This window comes from Mobula hypostoma, chromosome 12 (assembly GCF_963921235.1).
Source record: "Mobula hypostoma chromosome 12, sMobHyp1.1, whole genome shotgun sequence".
Lineage (NCBI taxonomy): Eukaryota > Metazoa > Chordata > Chondrichthyes > Myliobatiformes > Myliobatidae > Mobula > Mobula hypostoma.
Window position 1 is genome coordinate 81,813,035 of NC_086108.1, and position 24,841 is coordinate 81,837,875.

The 24,841-nt window shown below is 38.3% G+C and overlaps 1 protein-coding gene across 5 annotated transcripts in view; it reads left to right on the top strand.

Annotated features, from left to right (window-relative positions):
• usp24 (ubiquitin specific peptidase 24) overlaps positions 1-24,841 on the top strand; it is a 262,902-nt gene that overhangs the window by 110,554 nt on the left and 127,507 nt on the right. For 3 of the 5 annotated variants that reach the window (XM_063064478.1, XM_063064480.1, XM_063064482.1), the window contains 10 exons: positions 2,815-2,955; positions 4,123-4,176; positions 4,261-4,376; positions 5,931-5,997; positions 6,720-6,830; positions 13,630-13,728; positions 17,972-18,130; positions 19,082-19,167; positions 20,885-20,978; positions 23,726-23,884. In XM_063064478.1, coding sequence (XP_062920548.1) covers positions 2,815-2,955; positions 4,123-4,176; positions 4,261-4,376; positions 5,931-5,997; positions 6,720-6,830; positions 13,630-13,728; positions 17,972-18,130; positions 19,082-19,167; positions 20,885-20,978; positions 23,726-23,884 — 1,086 coding nt within the window. The remainder of the gene's footprint in view (positions 1-2,814; positions 2,956-4,122; positions 4,177-4,260; positions 4,377-5,930; positions 5,998-6,719; positions 6,831-13,629; positions 13,729-17,971; positions 18,131-19,081; positions 19,168-20,884; positions 20,979-23,725; positions 23,885-24,841) is intronic. The other 2 variants (XM_063064479.1, XM_063064481.1) reach the window with 1 other exon arrangement.

Sequence of the window (24,841 nt, forward strand, 5' to 3'; positions counted from 1 at the left end):
AGCCTTACAGGAATATTTAGCAGACTCTGGAGTACTGTTCTACTGTGCAACGACACCTGCACAAATATGGCCTTCATGGAAGAGTCATCAGAAGAAAACCTTTCCTGCATCCTCACCGCAAAATTCAGCGTCGGAAGTTTGCAAAGGAACATCTAAACAAGCCTGATGTAGTTTGGAAACAAGTCTGGTGGACTGATGAAGTTAATAGAACTTTTTGGCCGCAATGAGCAAAGGTATGTTTGGAGAAAAAAAAAACGGTGCAGAATTTCATGAAAAGAACACCTGTTAACACAACTGTTAAGCACGGGGGCGGATCGATCATGCTTTGGGCTTGTGTTGCAGCCAGTGGCACGGGGAACGTTTCACTGGTAGAGGGAAGAATGAATTCAATTAAATACCAGCAAATCCTGGAAGCAAACATCACACCGTCTGGGAAAAAAAATGCTGAAGATGAAAAGAGGATGGCTTCTACATCAGGATAATGATCCTAAACGCACCTCAAAATCCACAATGGACTACCTCAAGAGGAGCAAGCTGAAGGTTTTGCCCTGTCCTCTGACCCCTGACCTAAACATCATTGAAAATCTGTGTATAGACCTCAAAAGAGCAGAGCATGCAAGACAGCCCAAGAATCTCACAGAACTAGAAGCCTTTTTCAAGGAAGAATGGGCAGAAATCCCCCAAACAAGAATTGAAAGACTCTTAGCTGGCTACAGAAAGCCCTTATGAGCTATGATACTTGCCAAAGGGGCTGTTACTAAGTACTGACCATGCAGGGTGCCCAAACTTTTGCTTCGGGCCCTTTTCCTTTTTTGTTATTTTGAAACTGTAAAAGATGGAAATAAAAAAGTAATCTTAAAATATTAAAGAATTGTGTCACCTTTAACTTTATGCCTTTTGGAAATCAGTTCATCTTTTACTCATTTAGCTATTCACAGTAACAGATACTTTGACCAGGTGTACCCAAACTTTTACATGCCACTGTATGTATGTGTGTGTGTGTGTGTGTGTGTGTGTGTGTGTGTGTATATATACACACTCTCACTCACTCACTCACTCAGAAAGCATATCTAGCATCTTATTATATCCACATCCCATCTTTCTCCCCATCAGTCAGAGAATGGCTGCTTTTGCTTGGTATTATTTGGCACATTTCCTTCAGGACTTCTCTCTGAATCTCACCTCTGTGTTACAGTCAGATTGGTGTTTCACTTGAAGGTTGCCTTGTAAAAGCCAATGGATAACTGAAATAGTGATTCTGCTGCCTAATGACTTCTTGTAAGAAGTCTATAAAGTATCTCAATTGACAATGGTTTACTGAATGTTGCAAAACTTTGTTCTGTAACACCGAGTAATAGATCTACGATTGGATGCAGACCAACACTGCAGTTGGTGAGATAGTGGGAGGATTCCAGCATTTACCTGTGGACAGAGATCATTTGCAGTAGCTTAGGCTGAATAATGTTTGTATGATCAGCCATGCCCAACACATCTGCTAACTTTCTCACTGTCAACAAACTACATGCATCCAAGAATATCTAGAGAATCAAGGTCATCAGCTACCTCTGGAATCTGCTTGACATATCATTACAATGTTGACCAACCTCTTGTAAGCCCTTGTGCTTTCAAATGCTATTATCAATTCAGGAGTTCCCTTCCCATACTCTTTATTGTCTGTTATTTGCAATCCAAACCAGGAAGTACTGGAAATATTAAACAGTATCTGTGGACAAAGACATTTTATATCAATGATCTTTCAGCATGTGGACTACTGAACGTCAATTCAGGAGTTCCTGTGATACTGTAGGAATTTGGACCTGGTAATCCCACTACTTTCTGCTGTAGCTTCCAAGGTGTACTTGGCTAGCTCGCTTTCTGGCATTGCAGCAGGCAATTGAAAAGCTAGCAGGGAACTGGATACACAGAGTCCTGAGAGTGAAGATCTTTCCCTTTCTGCTACTTTTCTGCCACTTATTGTCATGTCTCAGGAACTCAGCTAGCTTTCTCCCTTTTTAAAAAAAAACAGCATTATTTCTGAAAGTGGTACCTCCTATTCAGTGAAATGGTCTTGGAGATTATAATTAATGCTGGCAGTTCATCTTAAATATTAAAATGCAATGTTTTCCAACTGTAAAAATAAATCAGCTGCTAAACAGCTATGCTTTATGGTAGGAAAACAATGCCTCTGGTAATCCTTTGTCAGCTCTAAAGATGTATTGTTGCTGTTTTGAAATGACCACCAGCAAGAACAGTATTTGACAGTTTACTTCAGTTTTTAACTTCTATTACTTCACAAGTAGAACATCCTGGGTCCTGTTCTGACAATGTCATGAAATCCAATTAAAACCAATTAAAATGTTTTGTGGATGATTTCTGCTGATTCTAAATTTTTAACACTGATACCGTTCTTTGACATAATAGTTTAATGAAAACTTTTCAGAAAACCATTAACATGATAATCTGCAGATGCTGGAAATCCAATGTAACAACACAAAATGCTGGACGAACTCAGCAGTTCAGGCAGCATCTATGGAAAGGAATAAAGAGTTGATATTTCAGGCTGGAAACCCTTCATTAGGACTAGAACAAAAAGGGGGAAGAAGCCAGCATAAAAAGGTGGGGGAATGGGGAGTACAAGCTTGGTGTAGACTTTGTCTGGTGCAGTGTTGCCTTATTAGTCATTATTTTTGTTAATTAGAAGCTGTTGAATAGCAGTTAGAAGCAATATTTGATAAAATCAGGAAGTGTCACAGGTGGTAAAATAATTGCTCAACAGATACAAATTAACTCTTTCACACTGTCTGTGCTAATCAGCATGTTGAAAAGCTGGAGCTATCAGGAATGGACTTTATCTGGAGAATTGCCATGGAATCACCAGACGAAGAAATTGCCCATGAGGCGATCCATCTGATCATTAATTACAGCTACATTAGCCTGAATCCACGTTTGAAAAAGGTATGCAAAGTGTGTTTAAAATGGGTTAATACTATGAAATGTATATCAGAAAGTTTGCTTACACTTGCAGGTTCTCAGTTGCCTAAGCATTAATATTGTCTTTAATATAATGTGAAATTAAAGAGGTGGTATTAATTCAAATAGTCTTTGCTTCTGACTAATAGATTTCTCTCTCTCACTCAAAATTTGCCATTTTCGTCTGTTTATATTAGTTTCCTTAGTTTTGGTTTATTCAAAAAGAAAGCTGAGATATCAATTCAAAAGCTTGTATACAACAGGACAACCAAAGTATATGCAGGTATCTTGTAGCATAAAAGTTGAATCTCAATCATCATCTTACTGGTTTGAAGTGTTTCAAACTTCTATTGGTCAGAACTACTGCAGAAGTAATACAAAGCCATGCTAAAGGGACATAAATGAACACTGAGATAGCTTTCTAAATTTGGCCAGTATAATGTAAAATTATTAGTTGTGATGTAAGAATCAGTTCTCGGCCAGCTGGTGGCGCAACTTCATCGGCGCCGGACCTGGGAGCGGAGGTTCCCGGGTTCGAAGCTAGTCGGGTCCGCCCCCAAGTACGCTTTCCATCCGTGCCGGGTTGAGTGTCGAGACCGCAACTCAACCTCGTAAAACAAAAGGGAAAATACTGCAAAAATGTCGGTGTGAGGAGTGACGCACTACACTGTGTGCGTGCGTGTGTGTGTGTGTCTCTCTCTCCCCCTCCCCCCTCCCTCCCTCCCTCTCTCCCTCTCTCCCACCCCCATGAAAAATCCATCATCACGCACACGCACAGACTCGCATGCACACAGGCACACCCCCAAAAAAAAAAGAATCAATTCTTGGTGAGTGTTACTTTAATAATGAGGAAAGTTGCTTTCACATTTCTGCTGGATTGCAAAATAGTGGTAAAAACAGAAGAATCCAGGAATCATTCTGCATATCAGGCAGCCTGTGTACAAAGAGAAAACGGCTAACAGGAATCCTTCATCAGAGCTGTAAATGAGATTTACAAAGTATTGTTTAAATTTTAGAGAAATGCAATTGCTTCAAAATTGAAAACGTTTCATCAAACACTAAATTAATTTCAGATATGAAATATGTTGTACCTGTCAGTTTGTTTATGGCAGATGAATACAAAGACTGATTGTGATTTCACTTCTCTTTCAGGATTCTGTTTCCCTTCATAAGAAATTCATAGCAGATTGTTACAAACGTTTGGAAGTAAGTGCAAAGATTAAATGTGTTTTATTTTTTTAATTGATGAGATCATTTTGTTACATTTTGCTTCATTTCTCACAATTGCAGGTTGCTAGTTCAGCTTTAGGAGGCCCTACCTTGACACATGCTGTTACAAGAGCAACTAAAATGTTAACAGCCACAGCCATGCCCACTGTTGCTACATCAGTACAGTCACCATCCAGGTAATATTGCTTTTCCTTTTATCGTCTGATATCGTTATCCACCTTTAGAGACTGCTTATGGTACTATTAATATAGAAATGCAAAGACATGGTTACTAACTTAAAATTTTTATCCCAACTTCCCAGGAAACTTTGCTTTAGAAGTCTGTTTCTTGTATTAGGAAAAAGAGTATAAACTATATTTGAAATCGCCTGCACTGATGTTGCCTTTTGAGTGTTTTATGAAAAGAACTGATGCATTGTCTCTTTAGTACTGTACTCCTTAAAATTTCTTAGTGTTAAGTAGCAACTGTTGAAGAAACATGATAAAAGTTAGAAAGTTTAAAAGGAGCTTCTGCTGATTTTGTTTACAGTGAACACAGGAAAACTGAAAGTAGTGTTTTTTTAAAAATCTGGACAGTAGCATGGTGATATCTGCCAGGTCATAGAATTGCCATGGAGCCATTAAGCAAAATTTATGGAATTTGCAATGGTTTTTTTTTCTTTCCATATTCAAAGGAAATTTATACCAATCATTTACCAGATGTTGACAGATAGTTAGAGGCAGTAATAGTGACAAGAGCAAAGGTTGAAAGACGAGTATTTGTCATTGTGGAAGTGCTCATGAATTCAGTATTTTCTGATGTTTCTGAACTCCAGTATGTGGAGATAATATGGGGGCTCAGTGGTAGATCTTTGGGCACCACTGATTAGACAGTAGCAGGAACAAAGAATTTCAGATAATTTGGCAGGATATGAGGTTAGTGCAATCCCATCCAGAAGGAAGATATAGGAGGGACTTTGAAAAATGAGTATAGTCCCCTTATTTGAAAGATTCTACTATAATTTTGTGTCTAGTATATTTCTTGTTGTGTGATACAGTGATATAGACAAAAGGTTGAGCAGATTGATTTGTTGTTTCATGTTTTGAGACGTTTAATAAACAGTTATAGGAATGCAGACATATGCAGAAAATGGTGGAAATATTCAAGTTGAACAGAAAAAGTGTGAATATTTCAAATCAATAACCTTTTGTGTGATGAAAGATCATCAAGTCAAAAGTTTAATCTTCTATCTCTCTTCAGTTGCCTTCTGATCTGAATATTATAACATTTTCTATAGCTTAATATCAAAGAGAAAGTGAGTGAGTCTGTTGATGAACTGAAGCAGATATGAGCTCTGCATGCATTAATTGGATCAAGCTATGCTTTTAATTGTGTGGTTTATTTCCAAGAGAATTATAGACTTCGAAATATTAGGTGCTTGTGTGATGTGTTATTTCCCACAAACCCTCAGAGGAAGGTGCATCACTTCATAGTGGATCAGAAATCACATCTTACTGAAAGCTGTATAAATTACCACCAAATATGATACTAATGCTGTAAAGTGCTCAACTTCTTTTTGATCTTTGATAGAAGAACAGATACTGAGATGTGATTATTTTAACATATCAAGTTATCATTCAACTATTATTTGTACAACTTTTGCAAAATGTTTGTTATTGTTCATATCTTGTTTCTCAAAGAGCCAGACCAAGATACTGTTATCAGTTACATTGTTCAACTCTTAATTGTAGGTCTAGTAAACTGGTCATAATTGAACGATTGCTACTGCTTGCTGAAAGATATGTGATTACAATTGAGGTAAGCGGACAGACATACAATTGCAATTAGCAGCTGTATTATTAATTTATTGATATTTAAGCTTTGTATTATTTTATTTGAGAATGCATCCATTCAGTTTGGTATCTCATTCCACTGTAGGAAAGCCAAGAAAGTGCAATTTTCAGTAGAATTAGTTTGCAAGAGCAAAATTTTAACCATGGTTAAGAGATGTTTTGGATGATGTATTTGAAGGAGGAAAGCTGTCCAGAGGAGTCAATAAGATTGGGTTGAGACTGGGCTGAGTAGCTTGGAAGACAGCTTGGCAAGAGGTAGAGCCTACAGATCACAGCACAGTTGAATGTCAAAAGGAGGTACAAGGAAAAATTAATAGATCAGCCTGATGATGAATGGGAAGAACAACAACTCAGGAACTCAAAGGAAGCAATATCTTTCATCTTAAGAAAAAAATAATACATGTTCAGTCAAATTTTGATTTGTTTTAGATGTCAACAACTCAGTGCTGAATAATATATTGGTAAACCAGACCAATAAATCTGAAAAATTGGAGCAAGATGTTTGAAATCTGTACTTTTGCGATATTACCTTCCTTCACAGAAATAAATTTAAATATTTCTCTTACTGCCAGTGCAAAAAGTAGGAAGCATTGGAAAATTGTTGAACATGTCAGATTTCAGTTTTTATTGCCACTGATTATCAAGTTAAGTTGTTTGTGTTTATAATTATAATTACATTTTATACAGGATCTATATTCTGTTCCACGGACTATCCTACCTCACGGAGCTTCTTTCCATGGACATCCCATTACTATCTCTGTAATTTGTGAGTCTACAAAAGATTCATTTACTATCGAGGTTAGTTGTGATGGGTTTTTATACGTACTTCTGTGTTTCCAAATAAAAGTGCTTTAAACTCCTTCAGAAAGATCTATGCGCCGTTAGTTCTCCCCACCCCTTGCCAACTCATTCAATTGTTCAAATTAATTCAAATTGTCCTTTAAGAAGGGAAGTGGATGCTGTATTCTTTAATAGGAATTGAACAAAGTTGGCTCTGAGCACTTCCTCTTACTTTCAAAGACTACAATTCCATTGCCTAACCCTGCTAATATATTTTCACATACAATTAGCTTCTCTCCTGATGTACAACAAAGCTTTAGGGAAGAAAATGTTCTCTTAAATTGCATTGTTTAATTAGTAAGAAAAAAATGTTGCCAAATGATTGCTGCATCATTCACAAGAGGAAAGTAAAATAAACTAAAAGAGGAATTGAATATTAACATTACAAGGGACTTCCGTTGAGGCATGAGGCAAGATGGCAGCACAGCACTGAGCACTGACATATAACCCTCCTTTTTCAAGTTCTTTAGGGCTCATAGATGGTCTTAATACAAGGTTGAGTTGGAGAAAGATCTAACTAAAAATATGGCTTCAAAAAAAGATCCAAATTCAGCCAGGAGACAAGATACTAGCAGACGACACCAAGCTAGCGATTCATCCGAGGAAATGACTATGCTAATTAAGCAAACAATGGCAACAGAGATGGAATCGCTGCAAGAAATGGTAGCCCACATGCTAAAGGAGTTGCTGGAAAAGGCCCTCGACCCCATATAGAAGCATATGGCAGAGAATGGCAACATTCTCTGGTTGTTAAAGGAGCAAGCGGACATTCACGCTAAAAAATTTAGCATGGTCTTCAATAAAATAAGACAACATTCAGGTTTGCTTACGCAAGAATGAGAAAGTTACTAACTGCTGTCTTGCGGAGGTGTCTTAAGATATGGAAGAAGTTAAACGACTTGGAGGACAGATCCAGGAGAAACAATGTGCGGCTGGTCAACCTACGGACAGGCGCTGAGGGCGACAATCCAAGAGATTACCTCCAGAAGATGCTGCCTAATTGGATTCCAGCACTCAAGAATTCCCACAGCTCTCCATTGGAGGTCGATAGAGCACATAGGATCTTTTCCAACAACACCTCATATGACTGCGGACCATGGTTTTTAGGCTTCTATGGTACACCGACCAGCAGGCCATCTTGGTGGACGTGAGTAAAGCCAAACCTACTCTCCTGAATGGCACCCAGCTGCAGTTCTTCGCCGACTACAGCCCCGGCCCGATGCAGGATTGGCAGGGATACAAGGAGATCCGTGCTAAGCATCGTCATAAGGGGATCGACTTGTTCCTCATATACCCGGCGATTTTGAGAGTGAGTATCAAGGGCATGAAGATGTCATTTAACTCGGCAGAGGAAGTGAAAGAAGCTCTGAAATCATCGGTGCTGGGAGATATGGAAGAAGACCCTGGGCAAAGTCCACACGCCCCTCGGGAGGAGATGGAACGGCAGAGCTCGGACCAGCCTGTATGCGCAATCTAACAGGCACGAGCAAGTTAATATCCTAGGTGTGAAGCTTTCTGGTTATTCTTTTAGTGGAAAGCCATTCATTGCACTTTTGTATTTAGTTAATTAAGGGGCCAATTTGTTTCTAACTATAGCAGGTCAGAGTTTTAAGGTGATATTCAATATACCCAAATGTCACACTTCATCAAGAATGATGCTGAAAAACATCAGTTTGTTCTGACTAACTTTAGAACGTTATGTCTGCAGTAGACTTGTTTACATTTCTGGGCACCAGATAAGACGTCATTGGCGCCATCGCTAAGTGACGGTCTATTGAAGCAACAGTTTCTTGCAAGATAGCTGTTGGGGTCTTGGTTATGTGTTATACTATATTTGAGACGGAAACGGTTTTAATTATATAGGTTAACGGGTTTGTCCAGGTTTCTTTTTTTCTTGTCTCTTTGGTATGATTGTCTATGAGAACTGCTTTGCTTTTCTAATTTGTTGGTGCTGGGGCGGGGGTGGTGGTTAATGTCAGTGCTCAGTGTCTGACATTGCTAAGTGACACTCACAGATGTTACAAAGCAAAAGGTTGAATGGGGGGATGGTGGGAAGGGTGGGGTGGGAAGCGGGTAGTTCAGGGCTCCACCACCAACTTACAACAACAGATCCAGGGGAAGATGAGCAGCACAGATAAATTAGAAAATCTTACTATTGTATCATTTAATATTAGAGGATTAAACTCTCCCTACAAGCGTTCAAAGGTTTTAGATTTCTTACACAGAAAGAAAATAGATATCGCGCTGTTACAGGAAACACATCTTAAACCTAATGACGTTCCCAGGGTTCAAAACTGCTCTTATAAACCCGTTGTGGCATCAGCTGATGGTACTCGAATGAAAGGAGTTATGATATTAATGAGATGTAATATTAATATATCAATTGAAAGGACTGGCGCTGACAATAAAGGATGTCTAGCTTTTTGCTGCACATCCATTCAGGGTAAAAAAAAAAGTTGCATTCATTAGCCTATATGCCCCAACTGTATTCGAGGTTGAATTTTTTCCCTCAATGACCTCACAATTACTGAAGTTAAATGACTACCAACTATATGTTGTTTCGGACATGAATTCTTTGGTAAACATTAACCCCAATAAATCTTCCTCAACTATATCAAGCTCTCAAGAATCTGCTTCCAAAGCACTTAACCTTTTTCTAACGGATTTAAATTTAACTGATGTGTGGAGGGTGCATAATCCATCTGCTAAAGACTATACCTTCTTCTCCACAAGACATAAAACTTTCTCTCGGATAGATTACATTCTTTTATCCTCTGGTCTGCTGCCTTTTGTACACTTAATAGAATTTTTGCCTAGACATCTAATCACAACCCAGTCATATCTACTTTTAATTATGGCAAAATTAAAAATAAGGCTACTAGGTGGAGGTTTAACTCCATCCTTCTAAAAAACGACGAATTTCTATCACAACTGAGAACAAAACTGACAGAATTTATAAATTTAAATAAAAATAGTGTCTCAGATGTGACAGTGATTTGGGCCTCCATCAAGGGTTTCTTACGAAATAAGGCTATATGGTTCACTTCTCATCTACATAAAAGCCGGATTCAAAAGATTTCCACCCTAGAAGAAGAATGTAAGGTTTTGGAGAATGATCTCAAAAGGATATACACCATAACAAAAGAAAACGAGCTCAAAACAAAACAAGCAGAATTAAATGATTTACTAAGAAGCAAGGTAGAATATATGATCCGTATAACTAAACATAAGTATTACACAGAAGGCAGCAGACCGAGACATCTTTTAACTCTAACGCTCAAACAACAGGAAGCTAAAAGGTCTAAACCAGCGATTAGATGTGCTAAATGTGGAGTAGTATCTTCAACAGAGGAAATAAACGAGACATTCAAGAATTACTTTAAAAAGATGTATACAAGTGATTCAGTTCCTTCTGAGAATGACTTTACAGATTTTTTTTAGTGGATTAGATCTCCCTACGTTGTCAGAGGACACCAAAACTCTAGACTCTCCTATTACACTGGATGAGCTACTTAAAGCAGTCAAAGCTACGCCAGGGCATAGATGGCATACCTGTGGAACTTTACCTAGCACTTTGGGATATTCTTGGACCAGTACGTTTAGAAACATTAAATTACACTTTTGGAAATGGCGCTTTCCATTGAGATCTAAACACAGCCCTGATCACAGTTATACCGTAGCCCGGTAAGGACCCCTTGGAGTGTGCCAATTACCGTCCAATCTCCTTGATAAATGCCGACCTCAAGATATTTTCCAAAGTCTTAGCCAGTAGACTTGAGACAGTAGTTGGGAAAATAATTAGCCCAGATCAAACAGGCTTTATCAGGGGGTGTCTTGCATCTGATAATATTCGCTGGCTCTTACACATGCTGAGTGCAACACATAAAATCCCGCCTGCCTGTGGCCTGCTATTTCTAGATGCTGAAAAAGCGTTCGATCACCTTGAATGGCCATACCTTTGGAGAGTTCTTAAAAGAATTTAAGTTTGGCAATAAATTTATCAATACGGTTCAAACACTGTATGCTAGTCCTTCACCCCGGGTATGTGTGGGAGGAGGTTTCTCAGAGTTATTTGAAATAGGACGGGGCACATGACAAGGGGACCCTTTGTCTCCTTTAATTTTTACTGTATCTATTGAACCGCTTGCACATTTAGTTAGAAACTCTGTTCAGATCTCCCCTATTAGAATAGACACAACATCGCATTCAATATCACTTTACGCAGACGACACGCTAGTTTATATGGCAAATCTTCAACAAACTCTCCACTGTGTTTTAAAAACAGTAGAGCAATTTGGATTTCTTTCAGGATACAAAGTTAATTTGTCAAAGTCAGCATTGATGCTGATTAATACAGATAAAGGTAAGGTGTCTCTCCCTCCCCAGATTAAAGATACAAATGAGGTCCTCTACTTGGGTATTAAAGTTAATACTTCCCTATCATCTGTGGCTAAAAGAAATTACTCTTTAATTCTGAAAAAAATAGAGAAAGATACTAATAGGTGGAGACACCTGCCAGCATCAGTCCCAGCCCGTATATTGGTCATTAAAATCAACATCTTGCCCCGCATTAATTTTATCAGCTCAATGATCCCACATGCACCTCCAGCAGGATATTGGCAAAAGCTGGACTCCTTACTACGATGCTATGTTTGGAACGGTAAACGACCCAATATAAAATGGTTAGCTCTACAATTCAAAAAGTCGGATGGGGGATTGGCATGTCCAAGTTTTAAATTGTATCACTGGGCATTTGTATTAAAAAGTCTTAGCTGTTGGGTGAAGGAGGATAAAGTTTCATCATGGAAAAATATAGAACAAGAGCTAATAGCGCCAATAAGGTTGAAGGACTTTCTCCTTATAGGTATGTCTACCAAAAAATCTGATTTGTATTACAGTCCAGTTCTAACTCATATGCTGCAAGTGTTTAGAGCAGCAGAAAAATTCCTAAAATTTAAAAGCGTATGGTGCAAATCATCTCCATTATGGAACAATAATCGTTTTCTATCGGCGGGGGGGACCATTCACTAACAGAACTTGGGAGGATAAAGGTATTACTACTTTTCAAGATATTAATGGGGCAAGTACTATCCTTAGCTTTTAAGAACTGATATCTTGATATAATATTGATAAACACTCCCTCTTCTTCTGCTTTCGAGTAAGATCAGCTTGTAAAGCTACGGCGTTCCCTGGGGGTCAGATTTAAAGGACCATCCCATTTTAAGTTAGATACAGAGTGCTCCAGGACAGATAGTGTCATATATCTATGATAAATTAAACTCCCAGAATTATATGTCCACATCGGGAATGAAAGCCTGGGATAGGGACATATCTGAATTGGGACAAGACATAGACTAGGATGCGATTTGGGATAATGCTGCCAGTGCTTCGAAAAACCCAAATCATCGGTATATACACTTGAAACTTTGTCATAGAGCATATTTAACACTGAGAATTAGACATCAAATGGGACTAGTTCCTGACCTATATTGCTCATTTTGCCCCCATGGAACTATTGGCTGTTTTATACATGTTGTATGGGAATGTCCAGGGGTTTTTGGTTTGTGGGGGAAGATTATCAGTATTCTTACAGAACCAACGGGTACAATTACCGATGGACCCTGCTATACATCTTCTAAATGATGACTTCCACCTTTCCCTTATGGAAAAAACATGCAAAATCTGGCTGGCAGGCCTGACTGCAGCTAAGAAGATTGTAGTCCAGCATTGGAAACCCCCCCATGATATTTCAAATACTCACTGGCTTCGGAGCTTTTTGGACATTTCTTACCTGGAACTTCCATCAGCAAGAGTAAATGATGCACGACCAAACACAATCTTAATGTGGACAAAGTTGATATCTAACAAAAGATCTGTTTTTAAAATAGGAATGCTGTGTCTGTGTATGTACTACTATTCAGTTGGTTGGTGGACGGGAGAGGGATGGGGGGGATAGAGGGGTGGAGGGGAGAGGGATGGGGGGGATAGAGGGGTGGAGGGGGATGGTGATGAACATTGGGAGGTGGCTGGGTTAAACAGTCAAAATGTAATTGGCAGTTGGTTGTATTGAATGTAATTTGTTGGTGTTGCAATAAAAAATTAATAATTAAAAAAACACTGCACTGAAAATTAATTGAGAGGAGAACTGATTGCACCAACTGAATATCTTTTTTATTTGAAATGGCTGTTTGTCTGTTTGGTTCTTATCTCTAATAATAGGGATGGTCAAGTCAACATTTGCAAAAATAAGTGTTGAACTATCTTTTTGGGAATCTATGTGATAGTTTATATTTAATGTTCTTGCAGATTTCAAAACTTAATATATCACAATTGAATATGAACCTCATGTTAAAAGCTGTCCAATTGGCTTGCCTTGTAATTTTTCTCTTTTATTTAATTTCTAGGATATGATCTAGTCAAATTTAATAGTGACATTTGTATATCAACAGTCATTATTTCTAGTCAAAGCCAAATGTTGTTAAAGGTTGATCTACAAACGTTTGTAAGTAGATTATTGCAGTAACTGAGTCAAGTATTCAATTTTTCTTCAATAAAGTATAGCTTGAAATGATGGTTCATTGCAACCCAGAAAATTGATACTAAACATTTAAACATTTGAAGAATTACAGTAATTGTTGCCAGAAATAGAACCTATGTAGTGATTTTAAAACACTATTTATCCTAGCCAAGCTGTATGCAGACAATGGTACTCTATAACTACTACCCAACTAGTATTGACATTCTTTCCATGTTTCAGGCTCACAGCAACGAAACTGTTGGAAGCGTCAGGTGGAAGATGGCAGCACATATCAACTGTCCATTGGATAACTTACAAATATTTGCCAATGATAGCTTGGTGAGTAAACAAAAATTTAGACAAAGATGTACGTTGTTTAGGTTTTGGGTTTTAACCTTCTGATCAGTATGGAGGAGGTTTTGATTCTGTTATGGTGTTAAATGGTAATAAGTTTCCACCCAAAGAGAAAATTTCATTTCTACTCTATTGATTCATCTCATAGGAGAAAGCTGACATGGAACCTTTGAAAGATCTTAAAACTATTGCATCCTGTATGCACCCACACTACTTAGCACTTGCAATTCAAAATACTTTTACGGCCGGCTGGTGGCGTAGTGACATCGGCGCCAGACCCGGGAGCGGAGGTTCCCGGGTTCGAAACCAGTTGGGTCCGCTACCGAGTACGCTTTCCATCCGTGCCAGGTTGAGTGTCGAGATCGCAACTCGACCTCATAAAATAAAGGGAAAATACTGCGAGGATGTCTGTGTGAGGAGTGGCGTATCACACAGTCAGTCAGTCTCTCCCACTCTCCCTCTCCCCTCCTCTCCCTCTCCCCTCCTCTCCCTCTCCCCTCCTCCCCCTCTCCCCCCTCTCCCCCCCTCTCCCCCTCTCCCCCTCCCCCCCCGTGCCATGTAAAAGGCCATGAAAAAGACATCATCACGGACGCACAGAAGCACACACACGCAGGCACACGCCAAAAAAAAACAGAATACTTTTACTTGCTCTCATAACATGATCAGTGTCACATTTATTGACCAATGGTATTCGCGAGAATGTGGTGTTTGTAATGCTTGAATTGCAGTAGTCCAGATAGTGGCAGTGCTCTTGTAATAGTTTTGGATGTGGTATAAAGAAATAATGTCAGCATAGAATACCATTATCTTGCACCTTTCAGAATTAAATTCTATCCATTATTACTCTGCCCATCTTATCAACAATCAATATTATCTTATAGCCCACAATCATCCTCAATGTCAATGACACTACTGATTTATTTATTGTGCAAACCTACTAGATTCATGTAAAATATTTATTAATCTATATCACAGACAGCCAGTGTCCCAGCTTATCACCAAACTATTTTGGATCCAGTTTGTTAACTTGTCTTTGAAACTATGTGCTCTAATCTTTTAGAGAGGTCTCCTATGTAGGACCATGTCAAAACGCTTACTGAAATCCATGTAGACTAAGTGAACTGCACTGTCTTCATCAATTAACTTTTATTTAAGTAACAAAAATAACTAGGTCAACTAGGATCTTGCCCTAATAAAATCATGCTGACTATAATTAAATCTGCAAATTAATCCTGTCCCTCAGAAAAATTTCCAATAACTTCCTCTGATGCTGGGTTCACAGACCTGTAATTACCTGGATTTTTGTTAATTTCCAGTTATCTGGCATCTCACCTGTGGCCAGTGAAAATTAAAAAATCTGTCAGTGCCTCAGCAATCTCCATCAATGCCTCTCTCAGAACCTAGGAAACATGTCATCTGACCCTGGGAATTAATTCTCTTTAAGTCTATTAAGAGATCTAAGATGTCTTTTGAAATTTGATTTGATATATTCAGCTATACAAGCTCCTGGAATTGTATTTGGTGTAATGACTGAAAACAGACAACACTTCAGTGGATTTCAACATTGATATTTGGAGGTACACTGTGTAACAAAAAGGAACATAGCTTAATTCTGTTTGAAGGGCTGCATTTGGTACTTTGTGTAAAGCTTACTTTTTAAATGAGCAAGGTAATGCTATACAAATAAATCAATCTGCTGTAAGATATATTTTAAAATGTTAGGAAATGTGAAAAAAAAGCCTACTATTGTGAATTACCTCTCATTCCTAGTGAAGTACCTACCTTGTCATAGCAAGATTGGTATAAAATATAAATGCATTATGATAGGCAATGTAGAATTAATCAGCCCACAATAGTACATAAAGATAGTACTCTGAGAATGTTTTTTTTGAAAAACGACAATCGAGTTTTTTAATGGCAAAAACTTGTTTATTGAACTTTGAGTAGGACGTTGCACTTTCTGAAAACACTAACCCACTTTTTTATGCAGTGATAAACTTCAGAATATTTATTCAGAATGTTGTCTTTAAATATTGTGCTCTTTATGTTCAAAGCATTTTTCATCTAGATCAGCTGATCTATATGAGGTTTGAAAATTCTTACATAGATATACGGGTTATTAAATTCTATTTATTTTAACGATGAAGCCTATTTCCTTCAGGTCTTACATTCAGAAAAGGTTTTCTTCTTTCTCCTTTTCACTCCTTGTGCCTGCTTCCAATAGCAGACCCATTGCGCTTTCAAGTTGCAGAACCTCTGTTTCCACTTCTCCAAATATACTACACTTGGGTTCAAAACTTGCACATCACCTGTTTTTTTTTTGTGCAATATATTCCTGATATCCTTATTTACCCAACCACAGGGTAGAATAATATTTTAATGCAAGTTATGTGGCACGATTTACAGGTTTGCTGATGATGCTAAATTGAGGGGTCTTGCTGATTAGTGAAATAGGTTACAATGAATCAGAGGCATTGATCAGTTAGGGAGGTGGGCTGAGGAATGGCAAATTGATTTCCACTTGGATAAATGTGAGGTGACGCAGTTTGGTCATTCAGATCAGGTCGGACTTGCACAGTGAATGGCAGGACACTGATGACAGTTGTGGAACATTTGGACCTGGGAGTACAAGTACACAGTTCACTGATAGTGACCAAGTGGTGAAAAAGTAATTTAGCTTGCTGCCCTTCATTAGTCAGGGCATCGAACTTAGGAATAGGGACATTATGTTACAGATATGGAAGTCATCAATGAGGCTGCACTTGGAGTTTGTACAGTTTTGTTCACCCTGTTATAAGAAAGATATTTCCAAGCTGGAGATGGTGTAGAAGAGAATTACAAGAATGCTGCCTGGACAAGAGAGCCTGAATTAGAAGGAGAGGTTGGCCATGCTGTATCTTTATTCCTTGGAGTGCAGGAGAATAAGGGGTGATCTCACAGAGCTGCCAAAGAAAGTGGCTGAGGCAGGTACAATGGCAATGTTTAGAAGGCATTTGGATAGGTGCATGGAAGGAATGGGCTTGGAGAGTTATGGTCTGAATGCAGGCAACTAGAGCTAACAGGGGTGATGTTGTGGTCAGTGTAGACCAGTTGGGCCAAGGGGCACATTTCCATGCTCTGTTACTCTGACTCTTTGACTAGTATTGAGATGGATTGGGAATTAATAGAAAGTAAAAAGTGGCAGGTGTGAATAAATTGTTGACAACTTTATTTTAGCTTCTGCATTGAGGATGTAACTAGCAGGGTGCATAAAGGAGAGCTACACTAATGGTATTTTTGTTTGCAAAATAACATTCAGTAAGATGTCACATTAACAGTTACTACACCAAGCAATAGCTCATGGTATTAGGATTTTTTTTTAAGCAAGTAAAGGGGATTAACTAATCATAAAATAGAGTCAGGGAAAATTGTATGTGTTTCAGATTGGCAAGTAACTAGTAGTGTGTGACAGAATGATATTTACTGTTGAATAGTTGAAGGAATCTGTTGTGTTGTAGCCAAGTTTGCCAACTTGGGAGTGATTCCAGAAATTTCTTCATTGCCTAGTTCCAGCATCGGTATTTTTTTTTATTCTATTGGCTCTATTGTTAAATGCCTTCTATGTGTGTATGTGGCCAGTATTAAATAACCTGGTTGTGATGTTTCACCAAGGCATTACCTATTGTATTTGTGAACTTTCTGACAGTTAAGCTTTGAAGATATTTTTAATCTCGTTAATGTCTGCTTGTTTAGCATTGTCATTGGAATTGGGCACCTTGAAAGTCCCAGATTTTCCAAAATATCCTTTGCAATGCCCTCTTAGATTTTTCAATGTACTGTTAATTCTGAGCTGCCTCCTCCAATTCCATTTTCCAAGTGAATGATGTAAATTAGAAACAGTTATAAGTCCAACTGTGATCCCTGGAGCACCAATTATATATTCATTTTCCCTTCAACTTAGATATATCTCCAGTGAACACTCATTTAACAGTTGGTGGCAAAAGATAATTGCAGATATGTAGGTATATCAATGTGTTTGTGCCCATTTTGAAATGCTTGAATAATTAAATCAACATGTCAGAAAGAGGAAATAACCTATGCAAGTTAATGTACATTTTAAATAGTTTTGCCAAAATAATGCTATCTGGTTGTTATTTCAGATTCTTAATGTGTTACGTTAAACATTTTTTATGTTGTCTTATTTCTGCTTTTTGAGAAAATCTGTATTGACAGTTTTATTTTCTTCCAGCTCACCATGAACAAAGATCAGAAGCTACTTCACCAGTTGGGGTTTGCAGATGAACAATTACTGACTGTGAAGATGCCTGTAATGGGGACACCCTCAGGAAGTTCTGTTGACTCATCCACTAGTAGTAGTGTATTCAACTCAGCATATGCCATGGAACAGGTTAGAGCACTTGTGTAACTTGAAGTAATGGAAAATCATGCAAAGTCCTTAAGTGAAGGAAGGTGTAATTTGGTCATTTGATATTGGACCTCACTTGTACATAAAACGACCTTAATTGGTTATGTCCATGTATTCAGTTTAAGCAAAAGGATTTTAAATTATTAACTTGCAATGAGACAGGTAAAATATTTTTAGGCAGATTTCCTGTTTGCTCCTCTTGGTACCTCTGATTATTCAGTCAGTATTTGCCCTTATGTAGATTGGTTAGATGGCAGTTTTTATATGTTTTAAACTATCAACGTAGCTGGTGTTAGCTCAACTAAGTCCAAGAGATGTGGGTTCAAGTTCCATTCCAGAAACAAGAGTACAGTAATCTGACCCTTCAGTACATTAATGATCGTGTGCTGCATTGTCGTATATGAGCCAGTTAGTGTAAAAAAAAAATCTCACTGTCCTTTTCAAAGAAGAGCAGGAGAGTTTCTACAAGCATTGTAGCCAAATGCTTTTAGCTTATCTAATCATCTTTCATTGACATTTATTGGACCTTGTATTGTTTGTATTGACTAAATGAATTTACTGAGATTCACATAAGGTACAGTATATCTCAACGCTATAGTGCATTTGTAGAAGTGGGATGGTGCTTTGCAATATTCTTCAAAAGTAGCTTCATTTTCTATTCCCACTGCACATTGGTTTCATTATCTGGTGTGGATTATAACGATAAAAAGCTAGTAACAAAGTATGCTGTGCAAACTGCATGTGTAGCTGTTTACACATATGCTAATGCAATTTGTGCTAAAATGCTAAAGTATTTTTACTTGTGCGATGTGTAGTTTTAAATTGAAACTTCAATTTGTGCAGAATGGAGTCTGAAATTGATGCAAGTATTGCTTGTATTTTCTCTGTCTTCTGTCAGTATGCATCTGACTAGTTTCTTTACCTTTGCAACAGGAGAAATCATTGCCGGGTGTTGTGATGGCACTTGTGTGTAATGTGTTTGATATGCTTTATCAGCTTGCCAATCTTGAAGAACCAAGGTGAGATTCCAAAATTCCACACAGAATGGTTGCGTATTTGTATTATTTTCAGAAGAAACCTCTGTGTATAGAGCGGTATCAATTACAAGAATTGGGGAACAAGGAGGCAGTCCTTTTGCCATTGATGCTACTGTACACATAGTTTGAGGAACACTAAAGATAATGCGCTGTTCCCTACTTCACAAGCAAAGTTCTTATTTCCATTTGGGAAAACTACAAGAATGCCGAATTGAGACAGTATAAAGTCATTAATATGTGCCTCACACTTGCTGTTCCCACAGCATGAGAAGAGCTTAAATACTAATAATATCTCAAACACAAACCTTATCCTTGAACTTTGAATTTAATCATTTAAAAATACCGGGATTCAAAACACTGAAGTGGGATTTTTTTTAAAACTGTCCCACAAAGGGTTAAAATGCATGTTTTGCATTTGCTTTACTTTTTATTATCATTTGAAGTATTCATAAAGTTCAAAGTAAATTTATTATCTAAGTACATGTATGTCACCATATATAACTCTTTCATTTTCATTCACACATTCACAGTGAATACAAGAAACACAATAGAATTAGTGAAAGACTGCACCCAACAAGACGGATAAACAACCAAAATGCAAGAGGCAACAAACTATGCAAATACAAAAGGAAATTTTTAAAAAATGAAATGATAATTAATATTGAGAACTTGAGATGAAGAGTCCTTGAAATTGAGTCCATAGGTTATGGGAACAGTTCAGTGATGGGGTGAGTGAAGTTACCCCATCTGGTTCAGGAGCCTGATGGATGAGGGGTAATAACTGTTCCTGAACCTGTTGATGTTGGTCCTGAGGCTCCTGTACCACCTTCCAGTTGGGCAGCCAGTGAGAAGAGAACATGGTCTGAATGGTGGGGCGTCCTTGATGATGGATGCTGCTTCCCTGTGACAGTGCTCTGTGTAGATGTGTTCAGTGGTGGGAGGGCTTTACACATACTGAACTGAGCTGTATCCACTACTTTTTGCAGGCATTTCCTTTCAAGAGTATTGGTGTTTCCACACCAGGCTGTGATGCAACCAGTCAATACATTCTGCACCGCATATCTGCAGAAGTTTGTCACAGTTTTCGATAACATGCTGAATCGTCGCAAATTTCTAAAAAAAAGAAGAGGCGCTGCCTTACTTTCTTTGTAATGACATTTATATACTGACATGTGATAGGTGAAACCAGGTGGGTGAGGATGGGGGAAATGGAGTAAGAAGATGGGAGAGGATAGGTGGAAGAGCTAAAGGGCTGAAGAAGCAGGAATCTGAAATGATAATGCCAAAGAATTTAAGGATGCTGACACTCTTCACCTCTGATGCCCCAAGGAGTATTAGTTCATAGACCTTTGGTTTCCTCCTCCTGAAGTCAATAGTCAGCTCCTTGGCCTTGCTGAAGTTGAGTAAGAAGTTGTTGTTGTGGCACCATTCAGCCAGATTTTCAGTCTCCCTCTTATGTGCTGATTTGTCACCACCTTTGATTTGGCCAAAGATAGTGGCATTGTCAGCAAACTTAAGTATGGTATTAGAGCTATACTGAGTCTCACAGTCATAAGTCTAAAGGGAGTGGAGAATGAAAAGTAAAGGACAATATTTGTGAACTCTAAGCCACGGAACTCTTCTAGCTTAAAATTGCTGCATTCTAATGTCATCTCAAACTGTTGAGTTTTTAAAAAATCTCTTTATGTTGCTGTTTCAGGATAACAGTGCGTGTTAGAAAGTTGCTGCTATTGGTTCCAACTGATCCTGCCATTCAGGAAGCACTGGATACACTTGATGCTTTAGGAAGAAAAGTAATAACCCTTTTTTTCTTCACTTTCTTTTCTATTTTTATATAAATGCACTCTTGTGAAAATGTAGAGATACTCAATCTATAGTTGATGGCTTGAAAATGTAGCCCAGAAGAAAGGTCTGGTAAAGTAAACCTGCTCTTGCCAAGGTAGGAAAACATCCACTTTTATGATCACTGGTCAACTTCTGTGAGTTCTGTGCACAGACAGTAGTAAAATGTATGATTGTACAGATGTGAGTGAGTGAACAAGGTGACTGAATTCTGACTGTTCCTTTTAGAACAAGGGTTTCCCAACCTGGAGTCCACAGACCCCTTGATTAGTTTTATGGCTCTGTTGCATTTAAAAAAAGGGCTGGCAACCCCTGTTTTAGAATTACAGGCCAGAGGCAACGTAATTTGCACTGTTTTTAAATGATATCCAATAACCCTACCATTCACCATTGTGGCTGGATGACCATGAAATACTGTCTTTGTCTAACCTTTAATGTTACAGAGGTTGCTATTCCAGGGCCAACATTCTTAACAAAAATTTAATTTCCTTAACTTCAGAGTTTTGATTGCTTTCTTGAGGAATTTGGAGATTGAAAATGGAATTTGGATTAGTATGTAAGATTCTGTAGATGCTGGAAATCATGGGCAGCACATGCAAAATGCTGGAAGAGCTCAGCAAGTCATGCTACATCTATAAAGAGAAATAAACACTCGATATTTCGGGTCAAGATCCTTCATCGGGACTACAAAGGAAGTGTGCTGAAGTCAGAAAAAGAAGTGGGGAGGGAAAGAATTACAAGCTGGCATGTGATAGGTGAAACCAGGTGGGTGAGTATGGGAGAATGGAGTGAGCAGATGAGAGAGGATGGGTGGGCAGAGCTAAAGGCCTGAAGAAGCAGGAATCTAATGGGAGAGGACAGTGGAATATGGAAGAAAAGGAAGGAGGGGGAGCAGAGGGTTGAAATTACTGTAAGTTGGAGAAATCGATGTTCATGCCATCGGGCTACTAAAATGGAGTATGAGGTGTTGCTCATGCACCCTGAGACAGACATGTCAGAATGGAAAGGTAAATTTAAGTGGGTAGTTACTGGGAGATCCTGTCTTTTGCAGCATTAAGAGCAAAGGTGCTCTTCAAAGCGGACCCCAATCTTTGCTGTGACTCAACAATATAGAGGAGGCCACACTGTGTGCAGTAGATGACCCTGACTGTCTCACAGGTGAAGTGTTCCCTCACTGGAAGGACTTTCTGGGGCCCTGAATAGTGGTGAGGGAGGAAGTCTACGGGCAGGTTTAGCACTTGTCACACAACACCTGATATCATAAACATTGATTTCTCCAACTTCCAGTAATTTCTCCACTCTCCTCTCTCCTCTTTTTCCATTCTGGTTACCCTCTCAGCCCTTCTCACCTACTATCACCTCCCTCTTGTGTCCTCCTTCCTTTCCTTCCTTCAATGGTCCACTGTCCTTTCCCATTAGATTACTCCTTCAGCCTTACACCTTTCTACTTATCTCTTCTCTCCCCCCCTCCCAACTACTTCCTTACCAGTATTGAAGGGACTTGACCTGAAATGTTGACGTTTATTCCCCTCTGCAGAGGCTGCCTGACTTGATGAGTTTCCAGCGTTTTGTATGTGTTGTTAGTACATGGTTCATTGTGTAATGTTTGTGTATATTCAAAATATTTCACTTACTGAAGCTCATAATTGAATCAAAGGAGGTTGCATGCCCCATAACGAACAGCAGAAACTTGGACATGTTTTATATAGAATATAAACAGTGCAGTTTAGGTAGAGATCCTTCACCTTGCCATGTCAGACTGACCATCATGCTAATCTAAACTAATCCATTCTACCTACACATGGTCCATATTCTCCCATTCTCTGGCCCTTTATGTATTTATTTCAGTACCTCAAGTACTGGCATTGTATTTGATGCCAACTCCTTAGTAATGCCCTCCTGGCAACTGCCATTCTGTATGTAAATTAATAATGAAAAACATCTTTTCTCACACCTCTCCTTTAAACATTTAACTCTGATGCTAAACCTGTGCCATCTGGTATTTAACCATTTGACCCTGGGAAAAAGACTTTGACTATCTATCTTATTTATGACTCTCATTATTTTATAAACTTATGTCAGTTCATCCCTCAGATTCCACTCCTGTGGAAACAGTGTAAGTTTGTTCAACTTCCCCATATAATTAATGCATACCAATCCAGGAAGCATCCAGCCGGACTTCTTCTGCACCTCCACATCCTACCTATAGCATGGCAACAAGAGGTGCACTTAATATTTCAAATGTGTCTTAACCAAAGTTTTAGATAGGTCAACAGAACTTCAGGTTTTTTTTTATATATAATTGGTATGCTGACCAATGAAGCTTGCTTTACACGGTCTTTACCTCCCTATCCTCTTGTTACCAGTTTCAGGGAGATATAAACTTGCACCCCAGGGTCTTTCTGTGGATCAATGGTCCCTGATTTGGCTTTGAGTTGGTTTGTTAGATTATATTTTCTATTTATTTCAGATTGTCAACCTAGCTTGGTGTTAGCACACTTGAGCCCAACAGTTGCAGTTTCAAGTTCCTTTTCAGAAACCAGAGTATATTATTTGAGCTGATTCTCCAATACAGTAGTTTTCTTTGAATTGAAAGGTTTTGATCTGATATGTTAAACCTTTTAAACTTATTTTCACTTTTAAAGTACAGTGCTTAAAATTTGTATCATCCTTTAAACTGAGGCTTTTTGATATTCAGCAGAAAACATTGTTGACCGATTCCAATCACCAAACTTCCAAGTCGCCTTCACTTTCTTCAAAGCAGCAGCATCAACCTAGTGCAAATACTATTCTGGAGAGCCTGTTTAGATCGTCAGCACCGGGAATGTCCCCCTTCAGAGTACTTTATAACCTAGAGGTTTGAACTGTTCTTGTTATTTAGTAAGACCTTATTATCTATTAGCTCTTTGTGGAATTATTGTATAATGTGAGTTTTGGTAAATTTTAAAAACACTCACAGATTTGATTCCTGATTTCATGCTGATCACAGAAGTTTGAAAAGAGTTTGGTTATACAATGGATTCCGGTTAATTGGGACACATTGGGACCGATATATCTTGGCCCAACTGAGTGGCTAACCCGATCAGCTGAAGTTTAATGGAAATAGTTTTTTAAAAAAACGACAAACTACTATTTAACTGAGTACAATTTATATATTTAAATGAAATACAGAACAGCTCAGAACAAAATACAGAACAAAACCAGTATTACCAGTACTATAAAACTGCATTAGTTCCTAATAGATATTGACTGAAAAATTCATCCAACATAATGATGCTGTGTGTTTTTGATTGAATGTAACTGACCAAAATCAGTACAGACACCCAGAGCAAATAATGGACTGCCTTCACAAATGCATCCTTCAAATCTTAATTTTCATTGTTACATTCAAGATAATTCAAGATTCAAGATATTTATTATCAAAGAGTGTAAAAATTAACAACCTTGAGTTGTGTTTGCTCGCGGGTAGCCATAAAGCATGAAATCCAAAAGAACTCAATTAAAGAAAACAAATAAAAGACCAACTCTCGATGCACAAGAAAAAAGAAAACACAAATCATGCAAACAGCAACATTCCAAACCAAATTAAGTCCTCAGGTCCGAACACCGATTGTCAATACCTTCAAATTCTTCATAGTTCCTAATTTGCTAAAGTCGTGAAATTATTTCATTTTCACTACAGCAGTTTCTGCTATTTTCAAGCCCAAATGCATGAAATTGTAGTGAGCAAAACAGTTCTGAATTGTCTTGCTGTTTATTTCTCGCCAACTATCAGTGACAAAAATTACTGCTTTTTGAACACAAACATACGCAA